The 20,466-nt window shown below is 36.9% G+C and overlaps 1 protein-coding gene across 1 annotated transcript in view; it reads right to left on the reverse strand.

Annotated features, from left to right (window-relative positions):
- Positions 1 to 1,252: 1,252 nt before the first annotated feature.
- LOC150107289 (protein MAK16 homolog) overlaps positions 1,253 to 20,466 on the reverse strand; it is a 113,123-nt gene continuing 93,909 nt past the window's right edge. The window contains exons 7-8 of the mRNA XM_090391136.1: positions 10,746 to 10,817; positions 1,253 to 1,429 (exon numbers count right to left, since the gene is read on the reverse strand). Of these exons, the coding sequence (XP_090247262.1) occupies positions 1,295 to 1,429; positions 10,746 to 10,817 (207 nt within the window). The 3' untranslated portion in view covers positions 1,253 to 1,294. The remainder of the gene's footprint in view (positions 1,430 to 10,745; positions 10,818 to 20,466) is intronic.

A 20,466-nucleotide genomic window follows, 5' to 3' on the forward strand; every position in this document is an offset into this window, starting at 1 on the left:
TCCTTCCAGCTCCAGATCTGTCTCCTGTCTGCCACCCACTGTGCAACACATATACTCTGTCTTATTTCTGCTCAGTCTCATACCTCTCTCTTCCAGTACTTTTCTCCATCTTTCCAGTTTAGTTCCTGCTTCTTCTCTTGAATCTGCACACAGCAAGATGTCATCTGCATATAACATTGTCCAAGGCGCATCTTCTCTCACCTCTTCTGTTACCACCTCCATCACAATATTAAACAGAAACGGACTTAATGCTGACCCTTGATGCAAGCCAACTGTTACTTGAAAACTTTCTGTCTGTCTCAGACAGGTCCGAACACTTGTCTTCACATTTCTGTACATTTCCTGCAACAACCTGACATATTTCTCCGGCACCTTCTTCTCCCTCAGACACCTCCAGACTTCTTGTCTTGGCACTCTATCGTATGCTTTCTCCAGATCAATAAATGCCAGATGTAGCTCCCTTTGTTTCTCTCGATACTTTTCCATCATCTGCCATAACCCAAAGATAGCATCTGTTGTTGATCTACCAGGCATGAAGCCAAATTGTTCCTTTGCAATCTCCACCTCCTTCCTCAATCTACCATCAAGAACACTTTCTAGGATTTTCATTGTGTGAGACATCAACTTTATTCCTCTGTAATTTTTACAGTCTTGTGCATACCCTTTACTCTTGTAGATGGGGACAAGAGTACTCTCCCTCCATTCCTCGGGTATATTTTCTTGTTGGCAAACTTTCATGAACAGGTCCCACAGCAGGTCAATTCCCTCTTTCCCCAGTGCCTTCCATGCCTCCACTGGAATTCTGTCGGGGCCCACCGATTTTCCATTCCTCATCCTCTTCATGGCCTCCGTCACTTCCACTCTACTGATGTTCTGCACCATCCCCTCAGAAGGCTGCCCATCTCCTATTAGCTTATTATTTTTATTCCTCTATGCAAAATGTTTTGTACTTAAAATGATAATGTTTATGAGAAAATATTTAGGATAGCATATTTGGGTTAAAAATATAGAAAACTACAGTTAGTATATGAGAAGGTACTAGGAAAATAAAAGAATAAAATTGGAAAAATGAAAAAATTAACCTAATAAAGAAAGATGATCTTATGTGTCACCTTTGCTTTCTGTTTTAATCCTCAGTATTGTTTCTTAGAGCAAAGTTTTGAATTTATATAAGAATTTTTTTTAATGTACCTGTAAATCAAAATCTGAAGGCATAGTGCATTTTCAAAAATAAAGATACACAAAAAAAAAGTGGAGAGAGAATATAAAACATAATTTATTTACTACTTCAAATTCAGAAGTCTATAGCTTTTGAATGTGAGAGTGTATTTTCATATTCAATTTCTACATGTGCCCGTTTCCTCTTAGGCATAACCTTTTGAGAATTTTCTTCTTCAGAACTGGTTCCACTGACAGCTGAAGTCCAAGCCTAAAATAAAGACATTTCTAAATTAAATTTGTAATGCCCTACTAAATAAAAGTTTTACTTTATGGTCCAAAATGTACACTGGTTTCCATAAATTAAGGAACAAAGAGAAAAATCACAATATTAAAAAACTGTCGAATAAATTTTTAAGCAATTCAATGAAAAGCAATATATGAGATGTGAAAAAAAACACTTATGAAAACTGTAAATAAATAGTTTGATTCAGTAACAAATGGGTATACCAAGATAATGGTTGAAAACAAGAGGTTAAAATGAGATTGTCAAATCATCTCAATAAGGAATGTGGTAATCCCTCACAACAATACAGTGGTCACAACTATGTTCCATACTATTTATAATGGTGTCCAAGAGCTCAGTTTGCAATAACCAAAGAAAAAGGGGATTGAAAACAGCAACAGGAGTACCCAGAATATACCGACATGCTCAATATGATTAAGGTTAGGAGACCTGGCTGGCTAGTCCATACACATGATAGTCTCTTCTTGAGAATAATGGTTCACGAGTTTTGTCAATGAAAATGTGCATTATAGTCTTGTAGGATAAATGCCCCCCCCCCCATTGTATCCACATACAAACGAACATAGGGGTGGTTCAGGACCTTGTCTCTATTAGGTGCTGCATTCATGGTTCAGCTAGGAAGCACATATAAGTCAGTATCCACCAAAAGAAATGCTTCCCCAAACCATCACACCACCTCTACAACAAATGCCCCTTTTCACAGATATTAGAGGGATGATAGTATGTCCCTGGTTCTTTCCAAATCAGAGCATGCTTGGTATTGCTTTTGTAGAGCAAACTGGGACTTGTTTAAAAACAATACCGACCTCGATTGGTCTTGGATACAGATGAAATGGATTGTAATATGTGATGTGTGATATGTAAAAAGGAACTTGGCATCACTTTTTACATAATATAACTGAATTTCAAATTTTATCCTTTTCTCCGAGAGTTATCATGATTTTTCTCTTTTTTGCTTAATTTATGAAAACCAGTGTAATAAAAGTAGTATGTACACGATCAGAATAGATATCAAGCTGACATTCTATGCTGCTTGCTATAACTGGTCCCCATATCACTTTTTTTGGAATCCAGAGAAATACTGAAGTAAATACTCAAAAACAGAAACAAGAGCAATACCCTGATTGATAAAGCCAAACTGATAACAGAAATTCCTGAAAATTCAATGCTGTTATAACACGGGAAAAAAAAAAAAAAAAAAAAAAAAAAAAAAAAAAAAAAAAAATATATATATATATATATATATATATATATGTTAAAGATACCAAGCAATTTTAAACCTGGTTTTACTCCATTTCCCAAGTAAGCAAACAGACTAAAAGTCAAGTTTGCGCCTGCAATTGATGCAAGTCTAACTGATCCCACAGGTAGTGCAGGACAAGGGCAACTCGTGGCAAAGGTGGAACAAGCTCCGATCACTAATCTTAATATTTACCCTTAATGCCAAAACACATCTCCAAGAAGGGGATGTATGATGTTTTGTATTAAAGGCAAGGGGCCACTACCCAGACCGGTTTCGACCTTTATTGAGGTCTCGTCAGTGGGAGCTAGGCTAGAAATAGAAATACCAAGATTTAGCAATACAGAGCTTGTAAGTATTTTGCCAAAACAAGTTACCATAAGGTGTTTTAACCTTCTTAAATAAAAATCTCTGGAGGAGATATAAATGTAGGAAGTATTTTTTTACCTTGGGTATAAATATGTTAAAGATACCAAGCAATTTTAAACCTGGTTTTACTCCATTTCCCAAGTAAGCAAACAGACTAAAAGTCAAGTTTGCGCCTGCAATTGATGCAAGTCTAACTGATCCCACAGGTAGTGCAGGACCAGGGCAACTCGTGGCAAAGGTGGAACAAGCTCCGATCACTGCTTGTTCCACCTTTGCCACGAGTTGCCCTGGTCCTGCACTACCTGTGGGATCAGTTAGACTTGCATCAATTGCAGGCGCAAACTTGACTTTTAGTCTGTTTGCTTACTTGGGAAATGGAGTAAAACCAGGTTTAAAATTGCTTGGTATCTTTAACATATTTATACCCAAGGTAAAAAAATACTTCCTACATTTATATCTCCTCCAGAGATTTTTATTTAATAAGGTTAAAACACCTTATGGTAACTTGTTTTGGCGAAATACTTACAAGCTCTGTATTGCTAAATCTTGGTATTTCTATTTCTAGCCTAGCTCCCACTGACGAGACCTCAATAAAGGTCGAAACAGGTCTGGGTAGTGGCCCCTTGCCTTTAATTCAAAACATCATACATCCCCTTCTTGGAGATGTGTTTTGGCATTAAGGGTAAATATTAAGATTAGTGATCGGAGCTTGTTCCACCTTTGCCACGAGTTGCCTTGGTCCTGCACTACCTGTGGGATCAGTTAGACTTGCATCAATTGCAGGCGCAAACTTGACTTTTAGTCTGTTTGCTTACTTGGGAAATGGAGTAAAACCAGGTTTAAAATTGCTTGGTATCTTTAACATATTTATACCCAAGGTAAAAAAATACTTCCTACATATATATATATATATATATATATATATATATATATATATTGGTATATTTTAAGAAAATATATTTTTAAATGCTTAGGCAGTTTTTTTTTGGGGGGGGGGGGACAGGTAGATTAACTAATGTGTTAGATTTTAGGATCTAAACATCAAAGGAATATGTTAAAAAAAAGCATTACACATGCATATACTTCAGCCTTGAGCACGAATATGATGTGCTTCATTCCTCAGCAGTGATAGCTGGCCTGGTTGGCTGAGTGGATCACATACCCAATCTCCAACCAATGGGTTGTGGATTAGAATCCCACTTTTGGCATTCATGTGTGTAAAAGCTTTCTCCAGATGAGCATGATAGCTCTGGTTTATAAGGTCTTGTCTTGATTGTTAAAATAAATACTCACACACAGGTGCACCCAGTCATGAAACATATTAAACCACTGACATATAGTAAATCTGTTCCCACCTCTCTTCATCCACTTGTAGATGAAGGTAATGACATTTAATAACAATTTAATACCATTAAATTAAATGACAATTTAATAACATGTAATGTAACTGATGTAAATCAAGCATTTATTTATGTCAGTTATGCAAATGAAACATTTATGTACTGAATCTTAGATCTTCTCTGTATATATAACACACATACTGGTCAAAATGATGCCTCAGCATTAAATTTAATTTTATTCTTAATATCCAGTGTTATAAATTTAGGAGTCTTCTTTTCAATGGTGGTTTTTATCTGCCATTATTAGCAGGAAGAAAATAGAATAATGGTTATAAACAGCTTATAATTCGCAGTGAAATACTGAATAATACAGAGAAAGCAATACAGCAAGCAATGGCATCGTAAATAAACAGAGTCCACAAAAATTGTGCATCAGTCGATTTATAGCAGTATTATGTTGCTGAACCTGTCATATGAGTGAATGCAGCATCGCATAAATGGGTAGTGATCATAATTAGATAATTTTTTAATGGAACTTGTGCCATTATAACATTTATTATACACACATATTCACAACAATATAGTGATTTTATTAGTTCAAATACTTCAACCAGTTAGTTTCTCGCTGAAATATTTGCAGTAATAAAATTAATATATTCTTGTGAATACATGTGTTTAATAAATATAAGTGATCATAATTTAAATTAGCATAGGGAGAAAAAGAAAAATGAACAGGAAAATAAGAAACAAGAAAGCAACGAAATAGGTAAGTCAGAAAATAATGAAAATCAGGTAAGTGACATTGTTAGTAAAAAGAAAGAAGTTATTTGGTATGGTAACTCTATAATAAAACATGCTATTGATGAGAGAGTTATAACATCAAGTTTTCCTGGAGCAAAAATTAAAAATATAACTCGAGCAATTCAAAAACAGAAAAGAAAAGTAAATGAAATCATAGTTGTAGTGGGTACGAATGACTTAACTGGTGATAAGTTCAGTATGAGAGAGGACATGAAAGGGTTGCTGGAAGAGGCGAGAGTGAAGAGTGAGAAAGTGAAAACAGTTAGTATATTACCTTGCTATGATAAAAATGAATTAAAAAGAAGGGCTATGATGGCAAACGATTTGATGCGTAGGCTGTGTAGAAGGAATGGATGCGAGTTTTTGGATGTGTGGAGTGAGTTTGAGGGTGGATTGGATTTGTATAAGAAGGATGGCCTACACCTGAATGAGTTTCATATCAGGAGTCTGGAAAAACTAATAACTGGTATGAGACCTAACACAGAGAGTCAGGGAAATTAAATTATAAAGGGAGGAATGGTGTGAATGTGAGTGTAAGAGCGACGCTGGCATATAACTGTGTTAATGACGGGAATGGGCTTTGTCATGGAAATGTTGACGAGGAGAGAACGATTTCGGGTTTGTGTTCGTCTGGTTCCGACCCATCATATGTGTGCAAAGATGACTACATGTGTAAGGCATTAGAGAAGAACAGAGATCTGCAAAATGTCCAACTGTGTCAGGCAGACTGAAAACAAGAGTATACAAAAGAACATGCAAGTAGATTATTATGTCTGTACACAAATGCTAGTATCAGAAACAAAGGGGTAGAGTTTGTTGCCTTAGTCAATATGTTGCGTCCTCAGATTGTAGGAATTAATGAGACCTGGCTATCAGAATCAGACCTACTAACTGGTATCGAGTGTCATGGGTACAGTATTTTTAGGAATGATAGCATGGATAGGAGAGGAGGGGGGTGTGTTGCTAATGATATTGCATGACTTAAATCCAGTTAGAGTTGAGAGCTATGAACGTAGTAATACCACTAACAATATTTCATGTCGCAATGAGTTTGAAGCCATCTGTAATAAAATGTGTGAGGTGGAATCTAACAAGACAAATTACATAGTGGGATGTTGTTACAGACCTGGTGGTTCGGTTGCTGGTAATGAAGAAATGCATCACCAAATAGAAAAGGTGAGCGCGAAAAGAGTAATCATAATGGGAGACTTTAATTATCCAAACATAGATTGGGTAGCAGTAGAATCTCATGAGAAGAATGCAAATGCATTTATTGAGCTGTTGTGGGGCAACTTCCTCAAGCAGCATGTGACAGAAGGAACTCGAGGTCAAAGAGTGTCAGATTTGATTGTAGTGTCAGAGGGCGTTTCAGTTAAAGACATAACTATTCTGCCTCCAGTTGGTGACAGTGATCATGCAGTACTCACTTGGGAAGTGACTAAGTTTATGAATGTTCCATTCAGAAAAGGTTACATGCTAACTTCAAAGCAGGAAATTATGACCAACTGAGGAGTATACTTAGTTCAGTGGAATGGGATCGGTCGCTGGATGGAAAGAATATTGACAGTGCATGGGAAGCATTTAAACAATACTTAAATGATGCGATATCAGAATGTGTACCGAGAGTTCAAAGAATAAATAGAGTAGGAGTCAAATGGATGTGTAATCTTATTAAGCAAGAGATTCGTAAGAAAAGGATGTTGTGGAAGGAATACTGTTTGCATAAGGATGATGTCCGTTACGAACATTACAAGCAGCAGGCTAGAATAGTCACAACTGTTGTACGAAAAGCAAAGTCTGATTATGAAAAGAAACTGGCTCTGTGTGCTAAAGACAACCCAAAAGAATTCTATCGATATGCTGCAAGTAAAAACAAAGAATGAATATGAAAGAATAACTCTTCTAAATCCAAATGGCATGAGGGTTACAGATGTAGAAGAGGTTGTTCAGTTAATGAGTGCTCATTTTGTTAAAAGCTATCAACCAGGTGAATGCAACATTGAGCTCACTGTTACCTCTTCACTAGATGAAGAAACGCAGGTGTGTGAGACCGAGGTATTAGAACTGTTACACAAACTGAATAAGAATTCAGCAATAGGGACTGATGGGATATTAGCACGTGTGCTAAAAGAGTGTTCAGCTGAACTGGCCATTCTTTGACCAGGATGTTTAATATGAGTCTCAGAACAGGGAAGATTCTGCAGGAATGTATGGTAATTCCATTGCACAAGGGTGGTGCAAAAACTGATGTATCCAACTATCGACCAATTAGTATCTCAGGAGTGGTGGTGAAGATTTTGGAAAAATTGGTTAGGGCCTGCATTCAGAAATGGGTTTACTAAGGGAAGGTCATGTTTTAGCAACTTGCTCACATTCTATAACATTGTTAGCATTGAACTAGACAAGGGGAATGGATACACCATGATATTTTTGGATTTTGCTAAGGCTTTTGACAGAATATAGCATGGCAGACTGCTGCATGGATAAGAGTGGCTGACTGACAGATATCAAAAAGTAATACACAGGGGATCTGAGTCTGCAAGGTTTAAGGTAACAAGCGGTGTACCACAAGGATCAGTGCTTGGTCCACTGTTATTCAATCTGTACATTAATGATATTGGGAAGGATTTGACAAGTGACATACAGTTATTTGTTGATGATGCAAGGATAGGTAGGGTAATCAGGAATGCTGCTGATATGCAGTCTCTCCAGAATGATTTGAATAGGCTGGAATTGTAGGCATGGGAAAATGGGTGTCAGTTCAATGTCAGTAAATGTAAAGTCATTCACTTCGGTATGATTAGATATCCAATGTTGTATTATATTGGTGGGATTAGGCTAGGGATCTTGGGGTGTTAATGGATAGGAAGTTGAAGTTCAGGGGTCATGTAGCAAAGATTGCAAATTAGGTTAGGTTAATTGCAATGCTGAAATGAACGTTCACATGTAAAGATAAGGATGTTATTTTGCCTCTTTACAAGGCTTTGCTAAGACTTCACTTGGACTATTTTGCACAAGTCTGGTCTATTGGTTTCCGTTGTGATTCTGATATATTGGAGAGAGTACAAAGGAGTGTGTTAAAAATGATATCAGGATTGTGGAATACTGATTATGAAGATAGATTGAGAATTTATAGACTGCAGACACTAGCAAACAGGAGAAAGAGTAGTGATATGATTGAGATGTACAAACTTCTGAAAGGGTCATACAGGATTTCAATTGATGGAGGGTGGGGAAAGAACGAGAGGGCATCCTTAGAAGCTGAGAATGAAAGCTGCCAAGGGTGTGGGGGCTAGATTTTTCTCTCAGAGGGTGGTGCGTGATTGGAATGGATTGCCATCGGATGTTGTGAGTGCAAGTAGTGTGAATGAATTCAAGAATAAGTATGATAGCTGGTGTGTGTGTGTGTGTAGTATTTGGCCTCCCTTGATGAGTCTCTGACTCCCTGGAGGCCTCTCTCAATAATAATAATAATAATAATTGAAAACTGTGCCAACCTGGTTGGCCGAGTGGTTAATGTATCCACTCTCCAGCCAAGAGGCTGTGGATTCGAATCCAGTGTAGGCATGGATGTTTGTGATTGTCATCCACCTTCATACATTCATTCATTCACCCAAGTATAGATACACTCTCCCAATATGGTCTGGGTCACCATGGGAGTAGTAGACCCGAAACCTCCCACAATGGGGGAGGGGGGGGGGGGAACCTTCACCCTGCAGTGGGCAGAAAAAATATTCTGTTCATCATCAACTGAAAATTGTATGAATAGATCATCATAAAGGGAAATGTCTTAAGGCAGGGGCCTTACAGGGTACACAGCCTGTAAGCAATTTCTAGATGCATTTCAAACATGCTCATCAAACCAATGAAATTTTGCCCATCCCTTCATATGAAAATCATTATGGATATCTTAGCCAGCCTGGTTGGACGAGTGGTTAGCATATCCGCTCTCCAGCCAAAAGGCTGCAGGTTCGAATTCCGCTGAGGGCATGGATGTTTGTGATTGTCTGGAGAGTGGATAGCTCTCCAGATAATATTAGCATCAGATGGGGTTGGTGTAGTTGATTGAGACAGAGAGTTGTAGGGAAGGTGCCCTCCCTTGATGAGTCTTTGGACTCCCTGGAGGGATCATGTAATAATAATAATAATCATAATATTGATAAACAAATTTTATCCAATTTTGGTATTTGCCATCCCAATTTTTTTGCTTCAGTCAGAACATTTGCAAGATTCCTCCACTGTGCTTAAAGTATATATTGCCAAACCACTCTAGGTGAATGGAGTTTGATTTCCACACTCCACCACATGACTTTTTATTCAGTTAGTAAGCTTTCTTTCTTTCTAGGTTATGCAAAGCATAACTTCTGCTTCTAGCCTGCCACAGTTTTTATCAAACATCATACACTTATGGGCTATCTTACTTCAGCCAAACTGGAAGATCTATGATTGTATGTCATGATGAAAAATTCAACTTCATTAGATTCCATCAGCCAGATCAACTGGACTTGCTGAACACCATCTTCACCAAACACTGGATCCTTTGGATGAAGCTTAACATCCTATACAAAAGATGTTTTCTTTTAGAATGATTATATAAAGTAGTTGATACTCTATATCATCACCCCAATCTGAATAGAAACAAATGGACTAAAGGTTCCCCATTATGGAAAACTGTTCTTCATACATTCAATATTAGACAAAATTATACAAATGTATATATCTAATTTGAGTAAAAATTGTTGTTTTTTTAAAAAAAAAGTATTTAAAAATGTGTCTGTGATTTATGTGTAGCTCACCTGTTTCATTGTGGAGTTTTCATTTTGTTATTTATGTTGGTTTACTTTATATTTTATACTGATGATGCCTTAATTGATGAACTCTTGCTCAGTTTAACTAGAACAGTCATTTAAATGAGTGCATTTTAAATGACAAATCACTACAACATTTTCATTCTGTTTCTTCCTTTTCTATAGGTATTTTCATGAACATTATAAGTTTTAAGTAGCTACTTTTCAATATCCAAGCATGCTTCAGCTCCAGACTTACTGAACTAAATTCTCATCATCCTCTTTAAAGCATTTGTCTATGAATTTGTTCTATGGGTTTACAACTTCTTGTGTGTGTATGTATGGTTCATATACATGTTACCATCTTCTGTTCAGTTAGAATAAACTGTACACAAAACACCAGTAAAACAGAACCATAAAAAATGCTTATACAAAAGTAAGGATGATAAATGAGGATTATTTTTTAAATGAGGTCACACTTTAAATCAGAAACATTTTTATAAGAATAAATATAATTTTCTGTTACCCAAGGAGTCACAATAGATATAAATGACAAGATGCTGATAGTGTCTAAGAATTTTAAGTGGTAACCCATTAGCATGCCAAAATGCCATTAAATTCTGCAATGTATATGTGGGAGGAGGATGTGGTAGGGATTCAGCAAGTCATATTAACATATTCAGAGCACTTCGTGGCTTTCCACTTTTGCATTAAAATACAAATGCAATATATATATTGAATACCTGAACATCTTCTATATCAGATATGTCACTTTCTTCAAAATCATCGCCTATCACATATTCCACTTCCTCATCCTATAAGAAATAAAAGTGCATTTAGAAAACAGTCATGATGGCAATAAAATTAATTTGCTGTAATTAGAGCAAAGTAGGGGAGTCACAAATTTTTTTCAATAATCGCAAAGCCGAGTGCTACAACCAGCAATTACTAATTCTTTTATTATTATTTTGAGGGGGGGGGGAAAGAAAAATGTGAGAAAGTTTTAAAAAGAAAGTAAGCAACGTTTACTATATAAGTAATATTCAAGAAAAAATGAAACAGTTTGAAAACAAGAAGCATACCTTAGAGTGTCAGTCGCAAACACCAGAAAATATTGATTCAGTCAGGCAGACATGTTGTAAAGTTATCTGTAAGGATAGAAAAATAAGAACACCATGGTGGACACAAGATGATAAAAAAAGCAGTTCTAGAAAAGAAGAAAGCATAAAGAAAGTTCCTAGCAAATAAGTTGGCAGATACCCAAAACGAATATAGGGAAAAAAAAAAAAAAATTTAAGAGAGCTAAGGTATGTGTACAAGTAGCTAAACAAAAGCTACTTGGGAAGACTTAGGTAAGAATATAGAAGCTGATTATCAAGAAAGTCACAATACATTCTGGAGGCTATTGAATAAGATTAGAAATGAAAGAGAGAGTATACTATAAAAGGAATCCAAGGTGATAAAGATTATGTGAAAAGTTAAGATATTCTAGATGTCCAGAATAATTACTTTGAAAGACTGTTAAATGAAACAAGCAGCGACAGAACACTAGTAAATAATATTCAATAGGAATACATATCAATACTTTCCAAGTAAATATAATTAACACTGGGTTGATTGGTCTTATAGATTTGATACCACTAGTTACCTACTAGTTTCACCACATAAACTAGTGGCTTAATCTGGGTTTGGATGAACATACAAATATAAATAAACAACAAGCTTTGATTATGAATCAATAAATTACTAAAAAAAATACCGAAGGAGTAGGAACCATCACACAAGTACACAGAAACACGTGGATGCTGGCACATGGTCACTGTTCAGCAGGTGCGTCTGATAGTTAGCAGAGAAATTAAACTCTGAAACTCGTTGGTTTCAGAGTTTAATTTTGTCATTTGTTTAGGGTACCTTGGATCACTATAGCCTCTTTTATGTTGCGGGAGCTGTAGTCTTCTCCTATGTATGGCATGGAGTTCTTATCCCATTCAATGTTGTGATGAGTGTTGGAGAAATGGAATGCCAATCCTGAATTATCCTCTCTATTGTTGTTGATGTTGCCTTTTGTCTCATTTCTAAACTTCTCAAAGTTTGTCCTATGTAATTAAGGCCATAAGAACATAGGATTAGGTAAACTTCACGATTCCTAAAAAGAATATCAGCTCCTTAGAAAGGAGCTAATATTGTTTTTAAGAGGATGAGAAAATGAGAGAGGAATCACAGTCTTTAATCTAATGTCAATTGCACAGGTTCAGGTAGAAAGTAAAGGGCCTTTTCTACGTTACACATAATACCTATTTTAGGAATTTAGGAATGTGCTCTGGTGTGTTTGAAAAAGATCAGCTCCTTAGTAAAAAGAGTACTGTCTAATTTAAAGAAGAATAAAGATATTATAGTACTTAAGGCTGACAAAGGCAACTCAACTGTTACCTTAAATACGACTGATTATATGTCCAAAATTTCAATTTTACTTTCTGATACCTCTACTTAGATGAATCATGTAGAAACCAATAACCTTTTAAGCAACATGACTACATGGCCCACAGATTTTAAGAAAAAATTGAAATCCATGCATCTGTTAACTCCACGTTTATATGGATTGCCAAAAGTACACAAGACCAATATTCTTCTTCGATCACAGATAATATTAACTTGGCAACTTATTTGTTATGAAAACATCTTGCTCATCTAAAGGAGCAGATTAGCCACTTGGACACATATCAAAAATATGCAACACTTTGTAAAAAAACTAAACGAAATTTCTCTCTCAAGAACGGACATTCTAGCTAGTCTGGATGTTGTATTGTTATTTACAAATGTTCCTGTGAATGAAGTTATGGTACTTACAGATAATCTGTTCCCTCAAGACATCTCTCAACTCTATAAACACTGTCTCAATTCAAATTTTTTTCCGATGGAATGGAAAAATCTACAAACAACTTTTGGGCCTTGCAATGGGAAGCCCTCTATCTCCTCTTTGTGCAGACTTATTCAAAAAAAATTCAAATATGATGTCTTGTTATCTACCAATCCTAGACCATCAGTATGGTGGAGATATGTAGACGACATATTCATAATATGGAAACACAGTGTAGCTAAATTATATGATTTTCTGCCATCTATTAACTCCTTCCGCCATAAAATCAAATTCACCTTAGAAGTAGAGAATGAGAGAAAATTACCTTTCCTAGACATTTTAATTACGAAACAAGCAGACGAAGGCATTTCTCTTAGTGTATACCGTATGTCGACTCACACAGGTCACTATCCACATTTCTCCTCGTTACACCATATCATACAAAAATTGGGCATTGTACATATGCTGAAAAAGAGGACGATCTATATTATAAGAGATGAAGGAACATTAACAGAAGAATTACATTCTATTCTCCAACTACTGATCAGCAATGGATATCCTAAAAAAATGGCAAAAAGAATACTACTCTCTAAAACAAATCCATGAGATTCAGATTACGGAACTTCAATTTCCATCCCTTTTGTTTGTGAACTTTCAAAAAAATTGCTAATCTCCTGACATTAGAGTAGCTTTTAAAACAATTATGACAGTACGAAATCTGTTACACTCACCCAAGGACCACAACTCTTTCAACAAACATCCTGCAGTTTTTAACATCCCATGCCTTTGTGGCCTTAATTGTTACATAGGACAAACTTTGAGAAGTTTAAAAATAAGACAAAAGGAACATATTGTAGATGTCAACAACAACAGAGAGGACAGTTCAGGGTTCGCATTCCATTTCTTCAAAACTCACCACAACACTGAATGGGATAAGAGCTCCATGCGATACATAGAAGACGACAGCTACTGCAACATAAAAGAGGCTACAGTGGTAATCCACTCACAAGGTACCCTAAATAGAAACCATGATTCTCTGTGAGATTTGGAGGTCACTCATCAGATCTCTAAACATGGAGTTTAATTTCTCTGCTAACTATCAGACGCACCTGCTGAACAATGACTGACCATGTGCCAGCATCCATGCTTCACGTGTTTCGTTGTACTTGTGTAATGGTTCCTATGCATTTGGTATTTTTTAGTAATGTATTGATTCATAATCAAAGCTTATTGTTTATTTATATTTGTATATTCATCTAAATCCAGATGAAGCCACTAGTTTACTTGGCAAAACTAGTAGGATCAAATTTTTACGAGCAATAAATCCAGTGTTAGTTATTTTTATTACATTAGTTTTGTGGCAAAAAATAACACTTATTATTATACGGGCAACTCCAAGGGATCCTTGGACTCATCGAAGAAGGCCCTAAATATCATGTCAAGAATTATTCAGCATTTGCACAGTATCTATCACACTTTGCTTTGAATTCATTCATAATCATTGCACCCACAACAGACTCCGGCAACTTATTCCACTCTCAAAGGAAAAAACCTAGTTCTAACACTCCTGCCCAGTTTCCATGGATGGCCCCTAGTTCTCCCACCACCAACACCTGTTCTGAAAAATTTCCTCTGAATTAATCTTGTAAAAACCCATCAGTAATTTGAATGTCTCAATCATATCATCTATCAACCAGTTTCTGTAACTCATAAATCTTCAACCTGTTCTCATAAGGTTCATTCCATAGACCAGCTACCATCTTGGTCACACACCTCAGGATCTTCTCTACCTCCTCCTGATCACCAAGAAACCCTGGTGCCTAGATCTGCACACAGTAATCAAGATGGAGTCTTATCAAGGCTCGATAAAAAGAAACAATAACCTACTTGTCTCTGCTCGTCAAAGTATTCTTCAGTAACCAAGTGATCTGATGATCTGCTTTAGCCACTTTTGCTATGTGCCCCCTAAACTTTAATTCCCTCTCCACTAACACTCCCAAGTCTCTGGCTTCATCAATTTCCTGGAGCACGGTTCCACCAATGTGGTATACTGCTGATAATCTTTTCACCCCAAAATGCATAACCTTACACTTTGCAACATTAAACTGACATCCATTCTCCTTAGCCCAGTCTGTCAATCTATCCAAATTGTCTTGCAAAATTTTGACATCATGTATATTCAACTATTGCTGTACCCAACTTTGCATCATTGGCAAATAACTGAACAATTCCTCTCAGATCCTTTCCTATATCATTAATGACTAAATTAAATAGCAGTGGTCCAAGAACAAAACCCTGTGGTACACCACTAGTCACAGGCCTTCTTTTGGACTCTACTGCTGAATAAACTACTCTCTAATATCTCTCCATCAACCATCCTCCTATCCATCTTACCAACCCTATATCCATCCACATGTGCTGCAATTTTCTGATTAGAATTCCATGTGGTATCTGTCAAAGGTATTTGCAAAGTCCAGCAGTATTACTGTAAACTCGTTACCCTTATCCAATTCAGCTGTCACTGCTGAACTCACATTATAAAATGTGGGCAAGTAACTGAGGCATAATCTACCCTTCACAAAATCATGTCCCCCCCATAGAGTAGTATCCCATTTTCATCTATCCATTCCTGTCTTTTGCTATTGACCAACTTCTCCAATACTTTGACAACGACTCGATATGCTGATCGGTCGGTAATTTGCAATATTAGTCTTGGAGCCACCTTTATGGAATGGAACTATTTCCCCTCTTTCCACCCCCCCTTGGGACTAACCCGGAGCTGAGAACTTAGATTAAACAATATGGTCAAGGGAACTGACAATGTCTTTGCTGCTTTAGGTAAGACTCGAGCTGGTATACCATCCAATCCCACAGACAAGATTCTGTAATATGCTATTCACCTCCATTTCATACACCTTAGTTCCCTCATTCGTGCAATATCACCATCTGGATGATATGCTTTTGCAAAGTGTTCACTTAGTAATTCTACTATTTCGACTGATTCCGTTACCTTCCTACCATCAGCGTTCATTAAAATCATTTTGTCGCATACATTTTTTCTTTTACTTGCAGCATATCGAAAGAACTGTTTGGGATTCTATTTAGCCTGCATTGCTAACTTCCTTTCATAATCTGCTTTTGCTTTTCTTACCACACTAGTTACCTTTCTGGCCTGTGCCTTGTACTGTTCTTGTGCCTGCAGGTCATCTTTCTCCTTAAATTCCCTCCAAAATTGTTTCTTTTTTTTTTTTTTTCAGATCCAGCTTAATGGTGTTATTCATCCATTTAATTTACTTGAATCCACTTGATTTACTCTCCTGACTCTAGGTATGCAGTCAACCATTACCTCCCTCAAACACTCCTTTACCACTTCCCATGCACTATCAACATCCAGCCCTTGTAGTTTTACATGCCATGGCACTGATCCAAGCAATCTCCTAAGCTTGTCATACTTACCAGCACAGTAATTCCACATATACCCTGTCTTAATTGAAAATTCCACACATTTAGCTGCCTCCCAGGTCAAGACCATATGATCACTCTCACCAATTGGTTGCAACATGGTCATATTTGTTATAGACAAATTCTCAGATGCAATTACTAGATCGAGCTACACTAATGCTCCTGGCATTAATGCAAAAACCACTAAGACTCACCCTATCTTGACACCTTATACTAACTATCCCATTCTGGTTTGTTATCATTGGTACTAACTCAGGCATATTATGCACAATCTTACACCCAACTGCCTCACTGATGTCTACATATCCACTGAACAGCCCCCCCCCCCAAAAAAAAAATTCTAGTTCCCCTGATTCAGCACATCCACTTTCACTTCATTCAACAACAATTTTTCCAGTCTCCGAACACCAAATCCATTCAGATGCAAACCATCCTTCTTGTATAAGTCCTTTCACCTCTCAAACTCCCTCCCTCCACACCACTCCTCCTGCATAACCTAAGCATTGAGTCATTCGCTATTATGGCCCTCAACTTCTCAACTCTGCTCTGTCATACCATGGCAACAGACTCATTATCTTAACCCTCTCACTCTTTTGTTTTGCTACTTCCAGTAATTCTTTCAAGTCCTCAATCATGTCATACTTTCTCCTTTTAAATCATTCATTCCAGCCACTACAATAATTTCTTTCACCCTATTATACTTAAGATATAAAAGTCCCTAAAATGTGGAAAAGAGGCTGGAGTAGATGATTTTGTGCCAGAAATGCTCAAATAATGGTGGTATAAAAGTTCTGCACAGGACCAGCCCTTGTAGTTTTACATGCCATGTCACTGATCCAAGCAATCTCTCTCCTAAGCTTGTCATACTTACCAGCCCAGTAAGTATGACAAGCTTAGGAGAGAGATCTTCTTCAAGACCATATGATCACTCTCACCAATTGTTGCAACATGGTTATATTTGTTATAGACAAATTCTCAGATGAATTACTAGATCGAGCTACACTTTATAACAAACAGATGAGAAATCATGTGAGTATAACAAAGATATGTACATAAGTTCTGTAAATCTAGAAAATGCATATTACAAGATGCCCAGAGAAAAGCTTTTCAAAATGCTACAATTATATGGGGTAAATAAATATTAAACAGAGCAATACATATCTATATTTAAATTGTAAATCAGCAGTCAGAACCGAAGGAAATACAGGAAGATGGTTGATAAAATCAGGTGTATGACAAGCGTGCATGCTATCTCTAATCTTATTCATTGTACGTCTTCTCCCTGATTTCATTATATACCAGAGTAGTTCATTAACTTTTCACTTAATATCACAGATTTGGATGTGGGATGTTATTATTATAATAAATTGATTGAGGGATAAATACAAACATACTCCAAGATAAGTAAATCCATACTTATGTAAGAAATTCCCAAGATAACATTCAAAAAACGAATCCTCTCGCAAATGTACTGCCAATATAGAGATTAAATTACAGATAATATGAAGGTGGACAACACTTATCAGGTATAATACATGAACTTGATCTTGCAGTATCGACAGTAAATACCACAGTAAAGGATGCCTTGTGTATAAAAGAACATGTTAAAAAGGAACAGCCAGCATGAAAACAACCATCATAACAAAAATATGTGAAGACAACCTATCAGAAATGGAAAAATCGCTTACAATGTGGATGGAAGACAAGATCCAAAAATGTGTTCCTTTCAGCCTTATGACAATATATGCTGAAGCAAGAAATTTATTTTCCTTTGAAGGAACACCATTTGTTCATGCAAACCAAACAATGGTGTTCTTTCAAAAACATGCAAACCAAACAATGGTTGGTTTGCATGTTTTAAAAAATTATGCTAGCTCCATTTCTTTGCCATTCAGGCTTCTTATGTTGATAGTACCGATCTTGAATTCGGGCGATGTTCAGTTGGGGCGTATTTTAGGATTTGTTCCAGTAGCTGACTTTTTGCTGTTTGCCCTGGTTTCCTGTCGAAAATAACGGGGACTTGTTTAACTGGGCAATGCCCCAGCTGGCATGAAATTCTAACATGTTGTACCATCATTTTATATTTTGGTTTAAGCCAATAAGAATACAATTTGGTCAGCTAAATCCAAATTGCCAGCCCACCCTTGTTCGTTAGGTATCTACCTGGATGCTGAAGGTGAGGATTGGACATTAAGTCAGAAGCTCTGGTCGGTTCTCTGCATTCCTTTAAAGGCGCTATGTGGAGGTCTCCTCTCAGTTATGCAGCTTTGACCCTTAAGCACCCCCCCCCCCCCAGATAATGTATTTATTGGGGGGGGGGATGCTTAAGGGTATTTACATTGATAATATATTTTTTATTCAATTTTTTAAAAAGAAAATTATTACGGACATACACAAGAGGTGCTGCTTGCATACTACAGATGATAAACTGATAAGTAAAAACATACACTTTAACGGATTTGAAGAATATCGCAACAGGCAGATTGTTGCAGAAAAAAACAGTAGGGTTATGAATGAAAAAGGTAGAAAAATCTATTCTGAGAGTTTCCAGTTAAATTATGAAGTGTTGAGTAGCTGCAGCATTTGTATCAGGGCTGTGGAGTTGGGACGAGGGTGGCCTGAAAAGTTCTTGGCCTCGATATAGATGGAAACACTATTGGCAAGATTTTTTTTTTCTAAGTTGGCATGTCTGTCATGAGCATCCATGTGAAATTGCAAGTCATTCTATCAAGTAGTTTGTTTTATACAGCTGTCTAAAGCAAAAGTGTTGTCTGTATCCCTTGAAATGGATAAAATTTAGTATTGTGTGGTTATAAAATTCTTTGTAAAAGAAGGTTTAACAGCAACAGAAATTCATTCGAAGTTCATACAAGTTTATAGGCATTCTTCTCCTTCATTTTCGACAATTAAGAAATGGGCTGCCTAGTTTAAACGTGGCCGTACCAGCCTTGAAGATGATCCACGTGAAGGACATCCAAAAAGTGCAACAATACCACCAGAAACCATTGATCAAGTGCACGATATGGTGTTGGATGAGTCAAAGTGCGTGAAATTGCATAGACTATAGGCATTTTAAAAGAACGTGCAGGATATATTTTGTATGAAGAATTGCAAATGAAAAAGATTTGTGCACAATGGGTTCCGCCCTTGCTCACAGCAGATCAAAAACGGAATCATATGAAAATCTGTGAACAGTGCTTGGAGCGTTTTAATAAGAATAAAACTGATTGTGTGCATCGATTTATTACTATGGATGAGACTTGGATTCACCATTACACACAGAAACCAAACAGCAGTCAAAACATTTGATAGAAGGTGGTTGTTCAGCTCCAGAGAAGACAGTCAGTTGCATCAGCAGGAAAGGTCATGACATCAGTGTTTTAGGCGGCTAAAGGCATTTATTATTATTATTATTATTATTATTACCTGACACCTCCAGGGAGTCCATAGACTCATCAAGAGAGGACACCGGTTCTACAGCTCTCTCTCTCTCTCTCTCTCTCCACAACCTAAAACTAACCCCAACTATACCACCGCCGACAACCACTAGTTTTTTCCACAGACAATCAAAAACATCCATGCCAGGATTCGAACCCATGGCCTTTTGGCTGGAGAGCGGATATGCTAACCACCCAGCCAGCTGTTTATTAATTATCTTGAAAAGGGTAAAACAATAACTGGGGAATATTATTCCAATCTTTTAACCAGACTAGACGATGAAATTAGCAAGAAAAGACCAGGTTTGCAGAAGAAAAAAATCATCTTTCATCAGTTCAATGCACCTGCTCACAAAGGTGTTTTGGCAATGGGAAAATTAAGGGATCTGTGCTATGAATTGTTGGAACATCCACCCTATTCTCCAGATTTGGCTCCCTCTGACTTCTATCTCTACCCAAAACTAAAACTCTTCCTTGCTGGTCAGCATCTTTCTTTGGCTCAAGAGGCGAATGCAGCCGTATAGGGGTATTTTGCAGATCTTACTGAGAAACCACCACAGGGATGGGATAATGCCATTGGAACATCGCTGGAATAAATGTATTAGACTTGAGAGAGATTATGTTGAAAAATAAAAATAATTTTGAAATTATAAATTCATTTTTTCATTGTTAGGCCAAGAACTTTTCAGACCACCCTCGTACACAACA

This window comes from Typopeltis vanoorti, chromosome 4 (assembly GCF_054136105.1).
Source record: "Typopeltis vanoorti isolate ZY-2024b chromosome 4, IOZ_Tvanoo_1.0, whole genome shotgun sequence".
NCBI classification, from domain to species: Eukaryota; Metazoa; Arthropoda; class Arachnida; order Uropygi; family Thelyphonidae; genus Typopeltis; species Typopeltis vanoorti.